Genomic DNA, 19,204 nt, shown 5'->3' on the forward strand with positions numbered 1-19,204 from the left:
TGTACATCCCCAATCCCCTTTAGCTACTGGTGCTTTCATGTACCGTGGGAAATCCCTGATAGGACAGATTATGTCACTCCAAACGTGTCCTGACCTTGTTGTTTCAGCTCTGGCCAGTCATTATGTCTTTCCATCACTTTGAAATAGTTAACACTGTGTTTACTTTATATAATTAAAATAAATAATTCCCTACATTTATGCAAAATTCTACTAAAAATATCAATCAGTGTTCAACGGGTTTGACAGAAAAGCAGCTATAAACTGAAGTTGCCACTACTAGTATTTTTCTATTACCTTTATACTCTTAGTCATGTCGTAATAATAATAATAATGTACTATTGTGATTTTAGTACTTGGAAATGTCTTGCTTTATTTAAACTGCACAAAACATAAAGATATTCCGCTTACAATGACGTGTCCCATTATAAAGTAGCCCAAGATTGAAAAAGGAAATAGTCAGTATCACTGATCAATTTAAATTTTACAACTTAACTAAAAAGACAGCAAGTATATTGTCATCTATCTATCTATCTATCTAATTAGCGAACTTGCTAATTAGTGAACTAGCTAATTAGCGAAATATTAAATGAAAGGATAAAATCCGAGTTTTGCTACAGACATTGAAAGCAACGTAAGTCTTTGACAGCCAATGGCGGGGGGCGGGGTCTTGTGACGTCAGGGGGTGGAAGAAAACAGCAGAGCAGGAATCAAAACAAGAGACGGACACGCCTTCGCCCTGAAAGGTAATTTATTCGCTGTACGTGCAGCGCGGAAACCTTCCTGTCGTCCACGAGGAGACTCAAAACAATACAGAGAAAACAAGGGGAACAAATAAACTAAAAACCACCAGGGCCCGCTGCACTAATGGAGTCCACGGAAATGTCAGGCAGCACTGACAGCCGCCGCCAATGGTAGAGGTCGAAAATAACACTGACATCCGAATCCTGTAAAATGCCCAACCAGAAGAACAACAAGGGAAAGAAAAGCAAACGCACCAACAGTAGCGGAGATGAGCAGGAAAATGGAGCCTGTGCTGCCGCTGTTGCTGCAACAGGAGGTGCAGCCGCGGCGGCTACGGTGGCATCGGCATCGGCGGCGGCTTCAGCTTCAGCGGCTGCTGCACCGAGGAACGAGCGCTCCAGCGGTAAGACGCAGAGGAAACAGACAAAGATGTGGTCATGAAGTTTAGTTGCTGATGTTGTTGCCTTCCTGCCAAAGGAAAGCTCTGTCCTGTCTGTCTATCTGTCACATACATGCATGGTGACCCCCCACCCCCCTCTACCCGCCCACTGAGCACTTCTGCCCCACCGGGAGAGAGCACAGTACCAAACTTCTATCTAAAATGTCGGCATTTTAATGCTTCCTCGATTATTAGCCGAGTGTAGCCCGGAGTGGCTCATCACGACTTTAGGCCTTGCATGAATGGAATGATTTATTGTGATCGTCGTTGTTAACTAGCAAGTAGCCAATCCTTATCTGTGCTAAAATCACAGTTTATGCTGTAGCTTTGTAGGCTCAGTGCTGTGTTTGATATCCAGGAAATAATGGGAACTTCGGGCATAAAAGTTAATCTGTTATTGAATGTATTGATATTCCATGTAAGCCGAATTTTAAAGTGACTGAAAATCTTTCGCAATCCTTATTGAGGCATGCTTAAACTGGTTCCATTTGTCTCTGACACGCAGGAAATCGTACAATTGTTAAAACCGACAACGGAGTTTGTCGCAGCGAGCATCTAGCTACGTATCAGCCACGAAAATAAGGTTCCTTGTTGTGAAAATGTGGTATATGGGTGTGTGTGTGTAATGACACATCGCAGCACGTCGTTGTCTTTACATTCACGTTGATGATGGATAGCTGTTGCAGTTAATGTGCAGGCCTCGGTTTCCCTTGATTTCCTGACGCGTACCGTGTCCAGTTTTTAGTTGTGGCCCTTCTCCTGGGGTAATACTGACATCTCACCGCTTGTCTGCGCACTCAAGTACATATTCATCCCATACAGACTTCTTTTTAAAGGGAAAAAAAAGAAAAAATCAAATACTGTTGTAGATACAGTCAGTTATTAATATTTCAAATGTATTTTTATATCTCACTCTATATCTGAAAATCATGCTTCATGTTTTAGTATGTCAGGCCTAGTCTGTTGTAACAAAGCCTATGCTAAAACAACAATAAATCAAGTCCCCTTTCTTATTTTACTAATGGTAAAAATTAGGTAGTTTATAATTGTACTTAATTGTACTTAAAGTATCAAAACTGATCTACTAACTAGTGTATATTTTTGTTTTTTTAAAAAGTGTAGTAAACATACAGTTGATAATATTCAATATTAGTCAAATCATTTGTTAATTGACCATATTTTTTTGCTCAGTAATCGATGGTCACTGACACCAATAATCCCGGTATTAACCTCATTCTGGATTTAGCATTATCTCAGATTAGGTTGTAAACACAAGTTGCTAATATAATATTATTCCATGCATATTTCCCAACAGGTCATTATAATCAGATTAACACCTAGTACATGTTTACATAATGTGATTAAGACTGGAATACTCCTCGTGTGGTTATTGTTTATTCAGAGTATGATTCCAATTCTAATTTGAAAAAGTAGTCGTTAATATGGCATAATATTATTCAGATCATTGTCTTAATATGGTTAATATTGTGGTCCATATATAAACAGTCTATGCTGTGCTGCTCTTTTGGCCTTAGGGGGAAAATGTGATTTGTGTTTGTATTCAATGTATTGTAATATTTTACTCACCAACAACTCATCAGTTAATTAGCAGATGACTGCATAGTTGCAGCTAAAAGTTAGAAAGCATTTAAATGTAATGTTGAATTTGACATGCAAAGCAACAATTAATATTTTAATATTATTTGCACAATTAAAAGATTGCATCTATATTAAGTTACAAAACTTACATTTCCTTGATTCCAAAGCAGAATTATCGTTTCCAAAATTATGTTTGTAAACATTTAAGTCAAGAAAAATCTGCAGTTTGTAACATATTAGAAGCTAGAATTAAAATACTAACTAGTATTACTTTCAAAATTGTTGACTATGAGTTAGTCGTTAATTTACATTTGCTGGTTCCAACTTGGTTCATCCATTTGCAATTCTGTAAAATGTTAAATATGAAGGAAATCAGGCTGTTTTGAAAGTGAACTTGTATGAGAAACACGTAAAACTGCTTCCTCCTCACGTCTCCACTCAGAGACCCAGTGTGCCACTCCTCTCGGCTGCAGCCTCGGCCGTGCCATCGACCTGGAGAAGGACGAGTACCAGCGTGTGCTCTGCAACAACGAGCTCTGCCCTTACGGCAACTGGATGCACCTGCAGTGCTTCTACGAGTGGGAGAGCTCCATCCTCGTCCAGTTCAACTGCATCGGCCGCGCGCGCTCCTGGAACGAGAAGCAGTGTCGGCAGAACATGTGGACCAAGAAGGGCTACGACCTGGCCTTCAGGTTCTGCTCCTGCCGCTGCGGACAGGGTCACCTGAAGAAGGACACGGACTGGTATCAGGTGAAACGCATGCATGACGAGCGCAAGAAGAAGCCGTCGGAGAGGAGTGCGGGCAGGACTGGCGCCTGTGGAGGCGCTGTTGGTTCTGGGGACGGGTTTTTTGAGGAGCTTAAGAAGAGTAAGCCAACTTTAGGAGCAGCAGCAGGAGGAGGTAAACAATCCCACAGAGCCTCTAGTCAGGAGTTACCTCGTAGACAATCAGTGGACCGACAGAACTCTATAGAGAGAGGAGCAGCTGCAGGAGGACCCTTTCCTCCAGGACTTCCTCAGAGATCTCCCTGTGGCTCTCCTGGACAATCCCCACCTACTGGTTTCTCCCTCTCCCCCACTGCTGCCTGTGGACCAGGAGGAGCAGCTCTGCGGGGTTCCCGTCAGCTGGGAGAGTTTCTAAAATCAGCCGTCCACATGGACCCGCAGAGGAAGCACCTTCTGATGGGGGGAGCCCTCAGCAGGAGCGGCGGCTGCTCGGTGGGAGCCGGCGCTGGAGGTCCTCACCTGGACCCCGGGTCCGTCCTTCCCCTGCCGCTGTCCCTGGCCCTGCCGCTGCACCACCGCCTCACCTCTGGCAGTATTGGTGACGGTGCCCACCCTCACCCGGTTCAGTTCCTGAGGAGGCTGGACCTCTCGGAGCTCCTCACCCACATTCCTCGACATAAACTCAACACCTACCACGTCCGCATGGAGGACGATGCCCAGGCCGGCCAGGGGGAGGAGCTGCGCAGGTTAGAGTGACTGATTTTTACAATTTATACTTTTAAACTGTACTCACTCAGTGGGTGAATAGCGCATGTTAATATATATGTGTGTGCACTTTTAAAGCGGCCACCTCAGTTATATTAAAAACTGGATGATGATATTATTTGTAGGTTCCAGAAAACACCATGACTGTTTTAGTTGCCTGCTCTCATGGTGCTGTTTTTGGCTGCAGCCAGCTTTAGCTGAGCTTTAACAAGGCCTCCACACACACACAAGACATTATACACAGAAAAAGAGTCGCCGGTGACGACAGTGGAACGTAGGTGAACGTATAAGTGAATACGCTGCTCCCTGTAGTTATTTTTTAACCTTAAAATGACAGAGTAACATTTTGATGAACGCGGTGATTGTTCGATTCCAGAAAACGTTGAAAAATGTTGAACCGTAATTCCCAAACTTGGAAATGATCAAGTTCTCAAATGTCTTGTTTTGTCCACAAACCAAAAATAATTGAATTTTAATGACTGTTTTGTTATATAGAGCAAAGAATCTAGAAAATATTCACATTTAAGAAGCTGAAAAATCTGAAAACTTGGTTTAATTCTTTAAAAAAAAAGACAGAAACTGACTAATCGATCATTATAATAATGGATTGATCGAGTAAAAAGCTACATAGGTTCTCCAATACAAGAAGGCAACTGTGTGTCAAAAACAAAGTGTCAAAATCTGAGATGGAATAATACCACAAAATAACCAGAAACCAGAAAATATTCACATTTAAGAAGCTGATAAAACCCTTAAACCGATTCAACGGATCATCAAAATAGTTGGTGAGATTACTGAGTGCTTTGATTCTCAGACTGAACTCTGTTAACCGTAACGTGTCCACGTTTTTTGGCCCGTAGGTTCATCCTGTCGGCCCTCAGTGCGAGCCAGAGGAACGTGGTCAACTGTGCGCTGTGCCACCGGGCGCTGCCCGTGTTCGAGCAGTTCCCCCTGGTGGATGGAACGCTGTTTCTCAGCCCCTCGCGCCACGACGAGATCGAGTACGACGTCCCCTGTCACCTTCAAGGTCATTATTATTATTGTTGTGTCTGGCTGAATGAAAACGTCAGACGAGGAACATTTGTTAAATATGTGAGGTTTGATGTTGCAGGTTCAAAGGCTTCATTTTCTGTTGGAAAAAAAAAAATGGAAAATATTGTTTATTCACTGAGGAAATCTCCAGGGACTTTATATTATATCACATTAAACACACCAGAACTCCACAAGAAGAATGGATTGCGTACATGGAATTTGCAGCTTTTAAATCCCGTCGAAAACATGTTTTGTTTTTCGGTAGTGCTTACAACTTTTATCTAAACAATAAAAAAAAAAAAAGGTCATTTTCTTACCTTTACTCTTAATATTTTTTTAATTATCACCTGTATTAGATTGTTTTAATCATGAAAAAAGCTTCAAACCATTGAATCTAGTTTTATGACGATTTATTTAGTAATCGACGAATCGAGTAATTGTTTCAGCTCTAGAGTAGATTAAAAAAAGACAGATGGAATTATAACAGTCTATGAAAACACCCAGAAACACGAGTCGGGTATTGCACTGAATTGCTTAGAACAGTAACGGTAGCAACCATGCATCAATACATCCTGTTTTCCTATGTAAAATGTATTGTTATTTTTACATTAATATTGCTTTCTAAAAATTCTTTCTTAACTTCTTTCTTACTTGCCGTGACTGATTGTTGTCGTCGTTTCCTTCTTTCCTACAGGCAGGTTAATGCACTTGTACGCCATCTGCGTGGACTGTCTAGAAGGCGTCCACAAGATCGTCTGCATCAAGTGCAAGTCGCGCTGGGACGGGAGCTGGCACCAGCTGGGCACCATGTACACGTACGATATACTGGCTGCCTCGCCGTGTTGCCAGGTACAGACGCCGAGCACCTAAAAGTGGAACCCTGGTATATACAGTAGAAGAAGTATTTCTGATTTATTTCTACCAAGTACCGCCAGAGGAAGCTAGCGTGCCACAGTGTGGGCGGAGTCATCATCGCATGGCTGCATGAAACTGCCGTGACTTCTACTTTCACACACACACACACAGACAAGTGACTAGTGACTTGTAAAGCAGTCGTTTTCTTGTAATTGAATCATTAGAATCAGTGAATTAAAACTATTTGTTCAGTACTTCCTCCATCCATGATTGGAGCACAGTGGCTGAGTTTGTGATGCCACTAAATACACCACACTCCTCTGTTAAGTGTTGAGATTTTAGACATTTCCCTGGTAACTGTTGGTGATGAACCCACATTTTTAGGATAGTTCCGTCTTTCTAACTGATCTACAGTTGTCGGACGTCTCTTGCTGTGACGGAACTCTGACCAGGTACTATGCCGCACTGAAGCGAGTAGAGCCGGTGGAAACACGACTAATTGGGCCTGTAACCTGAGATTATGTCATAACTGTGCTGTTCCCGTGGTCACAAAGGAACTTCAACTTCAGCTTAAATTTCTAACCAACTGACCTCGTCCTTGTCTCCTCTCCCCGTGTGTGTGTGTGTGTCCTCAGGCTCGTCTCAACTGTAAGCACTGCGGGAAGCCGGTGGTGGACGTCCGCGTCGGGATGCAGTATTTCTCCGAGTACAGCAACGTCCAGCAGTGTCCTCACTGTGGCAACCTGGACTATCACTTTGTCAAACCGTTCTCCTCCTACAAAGTACTCGAGGCCTATTGACAAATGTGGTTCACGCGTGCTAGTTCAGGTGCTTCTGTTCTCATTGTTTTTTCATTTTTAACACAATCTAGGAAAAGATTTTTTTTTTTTGAGGGGGGAGGGGTGGGGCTTAAAGGTGGTTTTATGTTTTCAAGTTCTCACTCTTGTTTTATTTTCTATGTATAGGGAAAAAGTATGACTCTAGTTTTAAAAAAGGATGAATAATTCATAAATAACAGTTCCGGGTACAGTATATACAGTATATCTCTGCTGATTAAAGAAAAGAAAGGTGTTGATAAAAGTGTGTCAGGTCAAGCGAACACATTTATCCAAGTGACAAGTGAATGTATCCGTATGCCAAAATTTGCGTTCATTTTTTATTTTTTACCAAAACAAAAAGGAAAAAAAAAAAAAGCAAAGATGAATCTTGAATAAAGCAGAGAAGGATACGCACTGGTGTTGGTTGGTGTATGTTTTTTCCCCCAATTCACGGTTTCTGTTGGTGACTTGTCCCGGGAGTGACGTCAGTGGCCAGTCACGACGGTCTTTGCGGTATTTCGCTCACACAAACGAACACAACTTGTCCAAGAATAAAAATTAAACATTACTATGTGTACAAACTGACTTAAAGGTGACATCGAATGCTTGTATCACACATATATGTTAGTTATGGAGGTCTACTTACATATATTAACTTGTTTTCATGATTAAAAACCTCCTAATCGCTGCAAACGAGCCGATCAAAATATCTCCTCACTGACGCTCTCGTCAGCCGCGCTGTTTCAGACCACAACCACACCCCCAGAATGTGGACTGTGTTGTGATTGGCCAGCCAACGAGAGCTTTCCCACTGTCCTGTGATTGGCCAGATACCTGGAAGTGACGTAATAGATAGGCCAGCTCTCAGACACACAGCTCCCCCTCTGGCACGGTGGATGCTCTGCATCTCAGCAGCTACAATGAGAAGGGTCTAGCTGCAGACCCGCAGACCACTCAACGAAACGCCCCTTTACTCAACGAAACGCCCCTTCACTCAACGAAACGCCCCTTCAAACTACACGACACTCTGATTGGCTCTCAAGAGACTGCGTCTGAAACGTGATGAAGTTTACGTTGACCGAGTATGAAGAGAGAACCCGAAAAAGTAACACGGGGAAATGACGGAGGAAAAGGTAAGAATGGATAAAAAACACATTTTGATATTGAACACTGGATGAATAGTCATTATTTGTATCCATTAAATCAATTAAGTGCAGTTTATTAACCAGTAATGTCTGCATGCTGTAACGATAGCGATTGTAACAGCAAGCAAGACGCAGCGATTTTCTCCCTTTTTTTTCTTTTTTTCCTTTTTTTCTTTTATTTATATGTACAGGTTATAACATTGACAATATAACATTGTCTCATTTTCAACCAAGAAACGTATAAGATAAACTATATGATCTCTATATATTAGTATTTATCTGTTTTTTAATCTTTAAATGACTCTGACAAGTTGCACACAGCTTTGCTCATTTGAAAACGTGTGACCTCAGTTCTACAATTGTTAAGATAAAAGAGTTGATGATGAATAATATTTTTCATGTTTAGAAATGAGAAGTTCTGTTGAATCACAGTCAACAGTGTCATTTGATTTGATTTATTTCAGTTAGCCTGCATATATTTTAGGACAGGGAAAGTCTTAAAGGCAAATGCAGTCCAGTGTATTACTACTTGATTCTGGATTAAAAATGTTTCCATGTTAAAAATACAAAATACAATTTTAATTTACATTTTCTCTTATAGAGCAACACTACGTTCAGTGAAGGAGCAGACCCTGAGCTGAGGAGATGCGACTCGGACACTTATCAGTGTCTGATCTGCACAAAAAAGGGGAGCTATGCAAAGCTTGTGTCTCATCTGCAGGGACACCAAAGGTCAATGGTGGAGTACGGTGGTAAGTCCTAAATTATCAAATATTTTTTCATTTCAACGCTGAAAGGCTTTATGAGCCTTATGTATTATTAAATGTGATGTTATTTCTGTTTGTCCTGACCATGGATAACTGTGACCATCAAACTATTCAACTCATCCATTTGAGTATCAGAAACTCAAAATAAGTAAAGTAAAGTAAACCATTTCATCTATGTGTACTGTACTTCATGTGTGTAGAATCTTAAGTCAATGTGTATTTTATTTTCACTCTTGTTGAGAATTTAGATATTGAGAAAAAGTTTCAAGATTCCTGCATTTTTATAGATGCCCCTGATAATAATGATTGTTCTCAGAAGTAATGTAACAATTTGCCTCTCAGACAGGCTTATCTGTATATCCATTTAGGGCAGTGATGTTACTGTGGCCAAACAAGTTGCCAGCCAGGATGACACCTCTTATCAGAGGAAGTGCAAATAATCAGGGAAAGAAAATGTCTTATTCAAAGTTCTTAATCACATGTATTCAGTGTTGCATATTATGTGTAATTTAATTTTAGGAAAGGGCCCAACAGAAGCGACGCGAGGCATGTTGTCTGTTAACCAGTGTAATCACAGAGGATCAGGGCATGCTGCAACACCTTAAAGTGAGTGACAATGGCATTTAGTGTGGTGTTTGTGTATTTGTATATGAATACCCAAACTAAAATCCTAAACAATTTTTATAGAACATCATCACAGGCAACACGGTGTCTCCTTGGGCCAAGAAACAGGACAGGGTCATCCTTCTTTTTGAAGATGATGAACAAGTGGACAAAGTCATGCACTTCTTGTCTGAAGTACTCGAACGTACTGAGACAGACAAGAAGTCTGCAGATCCAGTGGCATTCGTAATGGATGTACTTTTGCCAGAGGTGAGATCTCAGACACTGACACTGATTTGTAGACTACATGTGTTATATGACTGCATATGTCTGTCTCCTTTTAACACATGGTCACTGTCTAACACAATCTTCAATCTTAATCTTCATGCCACAGGCAACAGTACACGCCCTCGGAGCTGTTCACTCCATCTCCCTGGACAAAGCCAAGGAGATGTACATGCGTGGCACAGAGTTTGACTCAAGGTAAGCCGGATAGTTTAGGAAACTGTTAATCCAATTTTCTGTTTATATCTTATTATGTATTTGAGTGTCTTTAACGACTTCATTATTTTGCTATATCATTTTGTCTTGTCAGCGAGATAACCCAGCTTGGGGAACAGCTTCAGAGCCACATTTCCTCAAAACCGAGGCAGAAACTGGATAGCTTCCTGAGCAATTACAAGAAAGCCTTGGAGTGTGAGGAATTCCTCAGGCGCCTGTAATCCCTGGGTAGTGAATGTGTCTGCTGGATAGTCTGTTGTGTATAAAATAAAGAAAATATATCATTCATCACTTGTATTCATTACATGGATTTGAAAGTTATACAACTTTCTGTGCAGAATCAAGGGTTTCAGTGCATTTGTTTTACTTTCATCAAAAGACCTACTGATGTCCAACTGGCTGGGTTTGATTCAGATACCAATGTTTCACATATCTTCCTGGAAATAGGTAACATCTCCTTAATGACATACTCAGCAGATCTTGTCTACTTAACTTCTGTCTACCACCACCTGGACCACACCAGCACAGAATTTAAGGAGGGTTTCTTTCAGGTTAAAAACCTGATCAAGTAGACTTTTATTAGTTCTAATCGTTGTTCTGTCCAGTTGAACAACATGTCAAACTACAGACTAATAAGACATTCAATAAATGTAGGCCTATATTAAACACACATTTTTGTAACATACAGGTTGCCATGATGTTGGAAGTTTGCAAAAACAAATGAAATTATTCAAAGTGTGTGTTCAAAGTGGAATTTGTGATATTATATTGTATAAACGTGATATTATATTGTATAAACGTGATATTATATTGTATAAACATTGTATAAACGTGATATTATATTGTATAAACGTGATATTATATTGTATAAACGTGATAATTATATTGTATAAACGTGATAATTATATCACATAAACGTGATATTATATTGTATAAACGTGATAATTATATCACATAAACGTGATACTATATTGTATAAACGTGATAATTATATCACAAAAACGTGATACTATATTGTGTAAACGTGATGTTCAAAGAACTTTTCCAATCGGCATTTATATATTTTAGCAGTTTGGCTATAACATTTCATACTTTACAAAGTGACATTAATTATTCACAAATTTCACAGAAAGTACATTTCTGTGTTCATAAAAGTCAACACGAGTATTTATTCTTCTCTTTCCCTGTCGCACACCGGGATAAAAGTCTCTTGTCAACAAGTGTCTATGAGATACGCGTGTGTAAATAAAGTTTCAATAAAAGAAGACGTTATCACGTTAGTAAACGTCATCACGTTAGTAAACGTCATCACGTTTCAGACGCAGTCTCTTGAGAGCCAATCAGAGTGTCGTGTAGTTTGAAGGGGCGTTTCGTTGAGTGAAGGGGCGTTTCGTTGAGTGAAGGGGCGTTTCGTTGAGTGGTCTGCGGGTCTGCAGCTGGACCTACTTGGTCCGTCTGGTACTCTCCCCGCCAACATCCGACGCAATCATTTTTAGTATCTAACGTTTCTAAACTGACAAAATCACAGGCCAATCAGGTTCAGGTTCTCTGCCGGATAACTCGACTGACATGATGAAAGGTTATCATGGAAATATTGATCAATATTGACAAAAACGTTGCCAACCCCAGCTTTGAAGTGTTTTTATGCATAATGCACAAACATTTTAAAAGACGAGGCTCATATTGTCTCCTATCAAAGCCTGATCTCATTCCTAAAAGGTCACATGATGGGGATTTTATGTGAATATCTACATATGATATAAATCTGGTTTCCATCACAATAATGCAGACTCAGTCTAACAGCACCAGCTCTGTGTGCATTGACCTGTTGATAAAAGTTTTTCAATGGCTCTTTATTAATCATCAAATGCAACTCATTAACAATGTTTGCCCCATTACTGATAAAGGGCCTTGTTGTCACATTGAATGTTGTTTACAGGAATACATTTTAACTTCACAATATGTAACACAAAGAACATTTTTTTTCCATGACGTTGTTGCATACTCATAAGCAAATAAAATATCCATTCATTGAAAAATATTGTATTTTATTGTTTGAAAATGTACTTGCTCTTTGTGAGGTCCCCAAGATTTCTCCCTCCAACAAAATAATTGGAAATGTCTAACGTTTGTCAAATTATAAACATTAGATACCTCTATTATTTTTTAAATGTATTTTCAGCAGGCAGCTTCCTGAGGCCCGCACACAGAACAAGTGGATTTTCAAACAATAAAATATAATATTTTTTGAATGATTAAACAAATTATTTGCTTCCTAAAATGTGTTGTTTGCAAATATTGACACAAATCTTATTTCATATAGATGCTAACACAACTTCTAATCAGTTTCCCTTTTTCAATAAAGAAGTCTACTTCCATCTAGTGGTGGGGAAAGTAATTTTCTCAACACAGTTACAGAATGTACAACGTAGTTTGCCTGGGAAAAAGAGGCTCTTTACACAGTGTCATGGTCAGTTGTGACTGATGAGGCATCGTGTCCCATGTCCTTAGCGACAGTAACTAAGCATTAGTGGCAGAGATCCCAGGATCATCTGCAGCGCTGCTTCCGCTGTGCTGTGTGTTGATGTGTTGAGTCATCTCCTTGCGGTTTGTTGCTGTCTGGCCACATTGCACACATGTGTAGCGCCCTCTGCTGTGCTCCCAAAGGATGCGTCTGTTGCACGCCATGCCTATAATGTATGAGAGGACAATTTACAATCTGAACAAAACAAGTGTACACAACCACTTTTACAGCACAGCAGCTTTTGATCAAGTTTTTTACTCACACAATGCTATAAAAACACCAACAAGTCAAAATACAACTGCTTAAATCATTAAATTAAAAGTTTAAAAGTGGACTGTGAATTGAGCCTCTGTGTCTTGAGAGCTGCAGCCTGCGAGCATGCACGTGAAGAGAGGGAGGGCTGATGGGACCATATTCGAGTGAAAACTGCAGTGATTGGTCAAAGTAATGAGGATAGAGCATCTCAAATTGGACTGCAGCTATTAATTCACATCATATTCTTTCTGCATGACCCCACAGACATCAGCTTCCTACAATACTGTAGCTCAAGACTAATTCATCAGCCTCATATCTTCAAACAGCTGTTTCCTCGTGTTTGACAGAACAAATGAACACTCACTAAACATCCCAAATATATTTAATAATATAGAACTTTTATATCTCTGTTGCTCTTTTGTGTTAAAACATTAACGTTTTCAGCATTGCAAAATGTTTAAAGCTGACTGTTTTGCCGTGTTTCCACTGGCTCGACTTGACTCGGCACGGCACAGTACGGTTAAGCTGTGTTTCCACTAGCATGGAACCACTAGCACCACTGATCGGCCAGAGTGCCATCACAGGAAGAGACGTCCAACACAAGAATCAAGCCGAACTGTAGATCTATTAAAAATACTTAACAATCCTAAAAACGTGGGTTAATCTCCAACAATTACCAGTGAAATGTCTAAAATCTCAATATATAACAGAGGAGTCTGGTGTATTTAGCGACAAACCCTGCTGCTGTATTTCAGAACTCCATATTAACAGCAGCAATTCTCTGATATGAACACTAGTGTTGGAAGATCATGGAGTCATGAGCCAGTTCACAAATCTTTGCTACCATGTCTTTTAAAGTTAAATCGTTTCACCACAGGTAATGCTGATACTTCACCATCAGAAATGGTCTCTTCTTGATCGCTCCAAAAAACAGCAACCTCACTACATGCAAATAGTGTATGTTAAGGTGTGAAGAGTGGGCAATTAACTCTACTCCTGAAAGTGCAGCAGGACTTTACAGAAAGTGAAGAGTTTCTTCCTGAATGTGTTGATTCTCTGGATGCATGTGCTTTACAATGAAGCTGCTCTGCTGTTACTTCCTCTGTGACATGCTATGTTCACTTAAGTATTAGATCCAAACAATGTGGCTGAAGCACAATGTCTCTGAAAAGCCCCTTTATTTTATTAAGTATTAACTCAAAAGCTTGCTCACTTTTCCTGTCAATAGTATTTCTTCATAATGTCAAATATTTTCATACCTTAGACCTCAGGCTTTTTGTCTTACTGAACGTTGACAGGAATGTATGGCATGGAATTGAATCAAATCATTTGATATTATTTAGTATCTTGAATAAATCACAACAAAACTCATGATTTTAGATATGAACCGAGTCATCTTCTATGTAAAAATGTGACCCAATAGTTCCAATCACTTGTATACAGCATTATTAACATACAAATGTTGTTGTTCAGTATTGTTTTGGGTGATATGCAAAGTCCAAGCATTACTTAAGAAGAACAACATATTTTTTATCTCTATTTAATGGCTGTAGTTGGGTAAATCTAAGCTGATTCATTAAGCACATTAAAAATGAAGCATAAGGGAAGGCCCCGAAGAGGTCAACACATCTGGACCACACTAGGTGCCCGAGAGCTGCTGATCTACTTCTTCTGATACACCGCTGATGCTCACTCAGTGTCTGCTGCAGATTACAGATTGCAGCCATCCCTCTGCCGGTCCCACAAGTATTAAACTGTATCTATTAAATGACTAGATACAGGAAACTGAAGCACTAAAAAGCCTTTGCTTTGAAACAGCATGACATATGTGACTATGAACAGCACAGCTGTCAAAATGTGTCAATAATAATCACATGAAAGACCTGCCCTACTCTACATCTGATTTTCCTGACTGACATGCTCATCTGAGGCAGAGTGATGCCAGTGTGATGCCAGCGATGCATTGACTGACCTTGAAACATTTGTAAGAAAAACTAAATGACTAAATCATTCATGGTGAGATATGGCTGTCCAATAACTGAAAAAAGGGAAACCTCTACATACCAAAAGGTCCCAAATAACTGAATTTAAATATTGTGTTTTGTGATGTGAAATAAATGTTAAATAAATAAAAAGGGAATGTTTCTCTGACTAGGCGCTCATCAGCTCCAAGGTCATTTGAGGTTGAGACCCCTGCCTTAGAGTGAGAAGAGGCTCACCTTGGTTCTTCTTCCAGATTGCTGAAGAAAGAGGAGAGTGACAAACTAATACTGATGCAGGGTGGGTGGACTCAGGAGACCTGCTCTGCGTCTGGTTCTGACCCAGGGCATCAGAGGGTTCAGGAGCTCCTGACAGGCTGTCCATATTCAGAAGGGGAGGCTGGGGAAGGGGCTCTGTGAGCTCTGGATAAGGGAAGCTCTCTGGGTGAGTCAGGTAGGGTGGACCCAGATGAGGAACAGCCGAAGACTCTGGCTGAGGAACAGCAGCAGGAAAGGACTGTGTTGGGATTTGAGGGTGCAGTTGTGGTATAGACTCAGAGTCCTGACACAGGGGTTTCTGGTCCATAGACACGGCAGCCATGTTTGTGTTGGTCACAGGCTGAGGTGGTGCCGTTTCCATTGGCTTTGATTTACCCCGTGGCACTTTGGAACAGGTGTGCAGATGCGTCAGGAGACCACGGTACGACCTCAACTTTGTGCGACAACTCTCACACCTTTATAAAGAGAGGCAAGATTACAGGACAATTTCCCAAATTCCCAAAAACGACTGCAAAAGAAATGTTTTATTCTATACAATGAAAAATGCATGTCCTATACAATTCATACTTCTTTAAAGTGTAATCTTTGTGTAAGAGTATAATAGTTAATATATTAATATAAGACACATCGTCTCATATAATGGACTATTGGCATAGCAGGTTCTCACTGAAGGCATCAAAACTATTAACGTACACATGAAATTATGTAATAAACAAAAAAGTGTGAAATAACTCAAAACATGTCTTGTATTTTAGATTCTTCAAAATAGCCACCCTTTGCTTTGATTACTGCTGTACCTCACTTCTTCATGAGGTAGTCGCCTGAATTGGTTTTCCAACCATCTTGAAGGAGTTCCCAGAGATGCTGGGCACTTGTTGTTGGAAAATGGGACTTGAACGTTGAGAACATTTTCTTTTTAATCCATAAGGTAACGAAATAACTGCATAGAATTTGTTTGCGTAAGTACTTTTCAAATTTGTGAGTACACCATCTTTCAGTATGAAAGCTTTATACATGAAGCCCCAGATCATCTGGTGCAGCACTCCATCACTCTCCTTCTTAGTCAAATAGCCCGTACAGAGCCTGGAGGTGTGTTTGGGGTCATTGTCCTGTTAAAAATAAATGATGTTCCAACTAAACGCAAACTGGATGGGCTGGCATGATGCTGCAGGATGCTGTGGTAGCCACGCTGGTTCAGTGTGCCTTCAATTTTGACTTATCTTATATAACTTATTAAACTTATCTGTGTCGCATAGACACGGCAGGTGGAACCAAAGATCTCAAATTTGGAATCATCAGACCAAAGCACAGATTTCCACTGGTCTAATGTCCATTCCTTGTGTTTCTTGGCCCAAACAAATCTCTTCTGCATGTTGCCTTTCCTTAGTAGTGTTTTTTTAGCAGCTATTTGACCATAAAGGCCTGATTTGCACACTCCCATTACATTATATGTCATTTAGCAGACGCTTTTATCCAAAGCGACTTACAATAAGTCTCCTGTGAACAGTTGATGTTGAGATGTGTCTGCTACTAGAACTCTGTGTGGCATTTCATCTGGGCTCTAATTTGAGGTGCTGTTAACGTGATATTTCTGAGGCTGGTGACTGAGATTAACATATCCTCAGCAGCAGAGGTGACTCAAGGTCTTCCTTCCCTGGGGTGGTCCTCATGTGAGCCAGTTTCGCCGTAGTGCTTGACGGTTTTTGCATTTGTCAAAGTAATGATGGACTGTTGTTTCTCTTTACTTAGCTGATTGGTTCTTGCCATAATATGAATTGTAAGAGTTGTCAAATAGGGCTGTCAGCTGTGTATCAACCTGCCTTCTGGCCCCAACCCCATAAAGAAGGCAAGAAATTCCACTAATGAACCCAGACAAGGCTGTGAAGTGAAAACCATTTCAGGTGACTACATCATGAAGCTCTACTTTGAGGAATCTAAAATATAAAACATGTTTTGAGTTATTTCCCATTTTCTTGTTTACTACATCATTCCATATGTGTTCATTCATAGATTTGATGCCTTCAGTGAGAATCTACAATGTAAATAGTCGTCAAAATAAAGAAAAACTATGAAATGAGAAGGTGTGTCCAAACTTTTGACTGGTAGTGTATATTTCACCCAAATCATTCAGCTTTTATGAATATAGAGTTTCTCTGTTATGAGTCAAAACTGAGCAACTTACATGAAGAATATATTGGGTTTGTGATGATGCCTCATGTGCTCCATTAGTTTCTGCATGTTGGTGAAGGATCCACTGCAGCCAACAGTAGAGCAAAGTAAAACCTTTCCTAAAGAGAGGACACACGATGATCAGCTAATGACACTGCATATGATCTCTTGTAGCCCCCACAGGGTGGTGTGTGTCCTGGCACTTTGACTCTTTTTAGGTTTATTTGTAGTGTAGGCAGTTACTGCCTGTGCTAAATTACCAATCATTCACCCAAGAGACTCGTATGCACAGCAGTTCTTGTGAAACATCCAATATGAGCACCTGTTCCCACTGAACTGCCCTGTGATTGGTCCAAGCCTGGTGCAATGGGACAGATGTAGCTGTAAGAACCTTGGAGGTGATTTTCACTCTCTCAGACACAGTTTATATTGTGCTAAAAGGTTAAGGAATTATTGATCAATCACATCAGAAATATATATATTTAAATCAGCGGCAACATTTTTCCCCAGAGGACCACAGTGGCGTAGATAAAGCAAATCAAAAGCAAAACTCACCATCTGAGATGGAAGTCAAAGCCATGTGTACTGCAAATAGGCAGTGGAGGACAGTCACATTTACACTATAGATGCAACAGTTAGCAGTGGTTGGTTATCAGCCCATGGCCAAGAGGAAAGGAATTGGGCTTAACTGGAGAGTTGTCTTTTCAAATCCTGGGATGGGTCAAGGGCTGTGTGCCCCTGAGCAGGGGACCCAAGCCCCCACTGGGGGATAATTGCTGTTCACTGCTCCTATGCCAAGCTTGTGTGTTCACTACTGGTGTGTAAATAAGGATGTGTTAGATGCAGAGGTCAAATTCACTATCACTACTTGGTGTGTGTGTGTGAGTGCAAATTAAACAAATTCTAGTATTAATTCCGTCTCCTGTGATCACTTTAAAATGAAGGTCAAGCTGTGTTTGCCTTTTAAATACTTTAAATAACTGACACTTTGGGTCTGTGCTTGCAGTATCTTCAAACAATGCACTACAGATCCTGAGCAACGTTTCATCTTTAGCTCAGTGTCATCAGTAACTGGTCAAGCTGGTGAATACCAATGGCAGCACGTGTATTTAAGGTACCTTAGATCCAGAGTACCAACTTGAATTGATTTTAGGTTCATTTTGTTTTCTTTTGAGATAGTTGCAGGGTCACTTAAGATGGTTCAGAAACCAGACCCTGCCCTAGGGTCATACATGAGAACTTTATCCCCATAGTCTACTAATTCTTTTTAAATCTACATTGTATAATACATAAAGAGCACTAGGATAACTACTTATAAAGTGACACAATGAAGAATTTTAAATAATGTTTCCAAGATTATGTTGATGGTATAGGAACGTACAACTGCATGAATGACTTCTCTGTCAATACCTGAGAAGGTCTGCATCACCTCTATTGGCACTATGCAACTTCTGGTTTGAGTCCGTGCCACAAAACAAAACAACTTTCTATTTTACAGCAAATCCCACATTGTGTTAATTTAACCGATCAATTTTAGTAGGTCAATAACTATCGATGACGATCTAATATAATAGTATAATGGCACCTGAGAAGTGACCAGGTGAATGCTTTAAACACGGAGCTGTAACAGAACACCGTGTCTTAATCACTGGTCACACACTGTGTGATGAGAGAGAGGAGCTTACCAGGTAGAGACTGAGCAGGCATCTCATGCTCCTTAACGTGGAGCTCCAGGGCGTTTACGTCTGTGTAGACCCGCTTACAGCCGTGTAATGGACACGGTGTCCTCTTGTTTCCTAGGACAGAACAACGTGCATTTATCGTACAGCAGCAGAGTTAAAATGACTACTAAACTGGCGAGGTAGTGTGCTTGCTGACTTTAACATGTCCCTGCAATATGTGAGCAAAAGAGCAAACCTCCGTCTTTATTTTCAGTGGTCTTCGACATCACAGCGGATGAAGCCATTTTGTGTCTGGTTCTTCTTCTTCTTCTTCGAGGTTTTATGG

General features: G+C 40.4%; 3 protein-coding genes across 3 annotated transcripts; 2 read left to right on the top strand and 1 right to left on the bottom strand.

The window, feature by feature from the left end:
• Positions 1-685: 685 nt before the first annotated feature.
• LOC122784553 (headcase protein homolog) lies at positions 686-7,389 on the top strand. Its single transcript, XM_044049864.1, has 5 exons — positions 686-1,144; positions 3,222-4,251; positions 5,131-5,297; positions 5,997-6,151; positions 6,793-7,389. Exons 1-5 carry the CDS (start codon positions 952-954, stop codon positions 6,955-6,957), a joined length of 1,710 nt encoding a protein of 569 aa, XP_043905799.1. The 5' UTR covers positions 686-951; the 3' UTR covers positions 6,958-7,389.
• Positions 7,390-8,717: 1,328 nt separating this feature from the next.
• LOC122784256 (PWWP domain-containing DNA repair factor 3A-like) lies at positions 8,718-10,277 on the top strand. The gene is made up of 5 exons (XM_044049439.1): positions 8,718-8,872; positions 9,407-9,493; positions 9,575-9,760; positions 9,885-9,973; positions 10,086-10,277. The coding sequence occupies exons 1-5, from the start codon at positions 8,816-8,818 to the stop codon at positions 10,210-10,212; spliced, it is 546 nt and encodes a 181-aa protein (XP_043905374.1). The 5' UTR covers positions 8,718-8,815; the 3' UTR covers positions 10,213-10,277.
• Positions 10,278-11,828: 1,551 nt separating this feature from the next.
• On the bottom strand, positions 11,829-19,185 carry LOC122784596 (zinc finger protein 414-like). The gene is made up of 5 exons (XM_044049927.1): positions 19,115-19,185; positions 18,883-18,993; positions 17,211-17,316; positions 14,990-15,483; positions 11,829-12,681 (listed from the first exon to the last, which is right to left on the bottom strand). The coding sequence occupies exons 1-5, from the start codon at positions 19,161-19,163 to the stop codon at positions 12,512-12,514; spliced, it is 930 nt and encodes a 309-aa protein (XP_043905862.1). The 5' UTR covers positions 19,164-19,185; the 3' UTR covers positions 11,829-12,511.
• Positions 19,186-19,204: the final 19 nt, after the last annotated feature.

The sequence above is a fragment of the Solea senegalensis genome, linkage group LG17, assembly GCF_019176455.1.
Source record: "Solea senegalensis isolate Sse05_10M linkage group LG17, IFAPA_SoseM_1, whole genome shotgun sequence".
Classification (NCBI taxonomy): Eukaryota; Metazoa; Chordata; class Actinopteri; order Pleuronectiformes; family Soleidae; genus Solea; species Solea senegalensis.

What these genes read in the sequence shown, in the direction of transcription:
- LOC122784553 (XM_044049864.1), top strand. Translation starts at nt 952, where the DNA reads ATGCCCAACCAGAAGAACAACAAGGGAAAGAAAAGCAAACGCACCAAC. An exon ending in CAGGGGGAGGAGCTGCGCAG is followed by an intron (nt 4,252 to 5,130) that starts GTTAGAGTGACT and finishes TTTGGCCCGTAG; the next exon opens with GTTCATCCTGTCGGCCCTCA. An exon ending in CGTCCCCTGTCACCTTCAAG is followed by an intron (nt 5,298 to 5,996) that starts GTCATTATTATT and finishes TCTTTCCTACAG; the next exon opens with GCAGGTTAATGCACTTGTAC.
- LOC122784256 (XM_044049439.1), top strand. Translation starts at nt 8,816, where the DNA reads ATGCAAAGCTTGTGTCTCATCTGCAGGGACACCAAAGGTCAATGGTGG. An exon ending in GCATGCTGCAACACCTTAAA is followed by an intron (nt 9,494 to 9,574) that starts GTGAGTGACAAT and finishes CAATTTTTATAG; the next exon opens with AACATCATCACAGGCAACAC. An exon ending in GGCACAGAGTTTGACTCAAG is followed by an intron (nt 9,974 to 10,085) that starts GTAAGCCGGATA and finishes TTGTCTTGTCAG; the next exon opens with CGAGATAACCCAGCTTGGGG.
- LOC122784596 (XM_044049927.1), bottom strand. Translation starts at nt 19,163, where the DNA reads ATGGCTTCATCCGCTGTGATGTCGAAGACCACTGAAAATAAAGACGGA. An exon ending in CACTGAAAATAAAGACGGAG is followed by an intron (nt 18,994 to 19,114) that starts GTTTGCTCTTTT and finishes GTTCTGTCCTAG; the next exon opens with GAAACAAGAGGACACCGTGT. An exon ending in AAACCCAATATATTCTTCAT is followed by an intron (nt 15,484 to 17,210) that starts GTAAGTTGCTCA and finishes CTCTTTATAAAG; the next exon opens with GTGTGAGAGTTGTCGCACAA.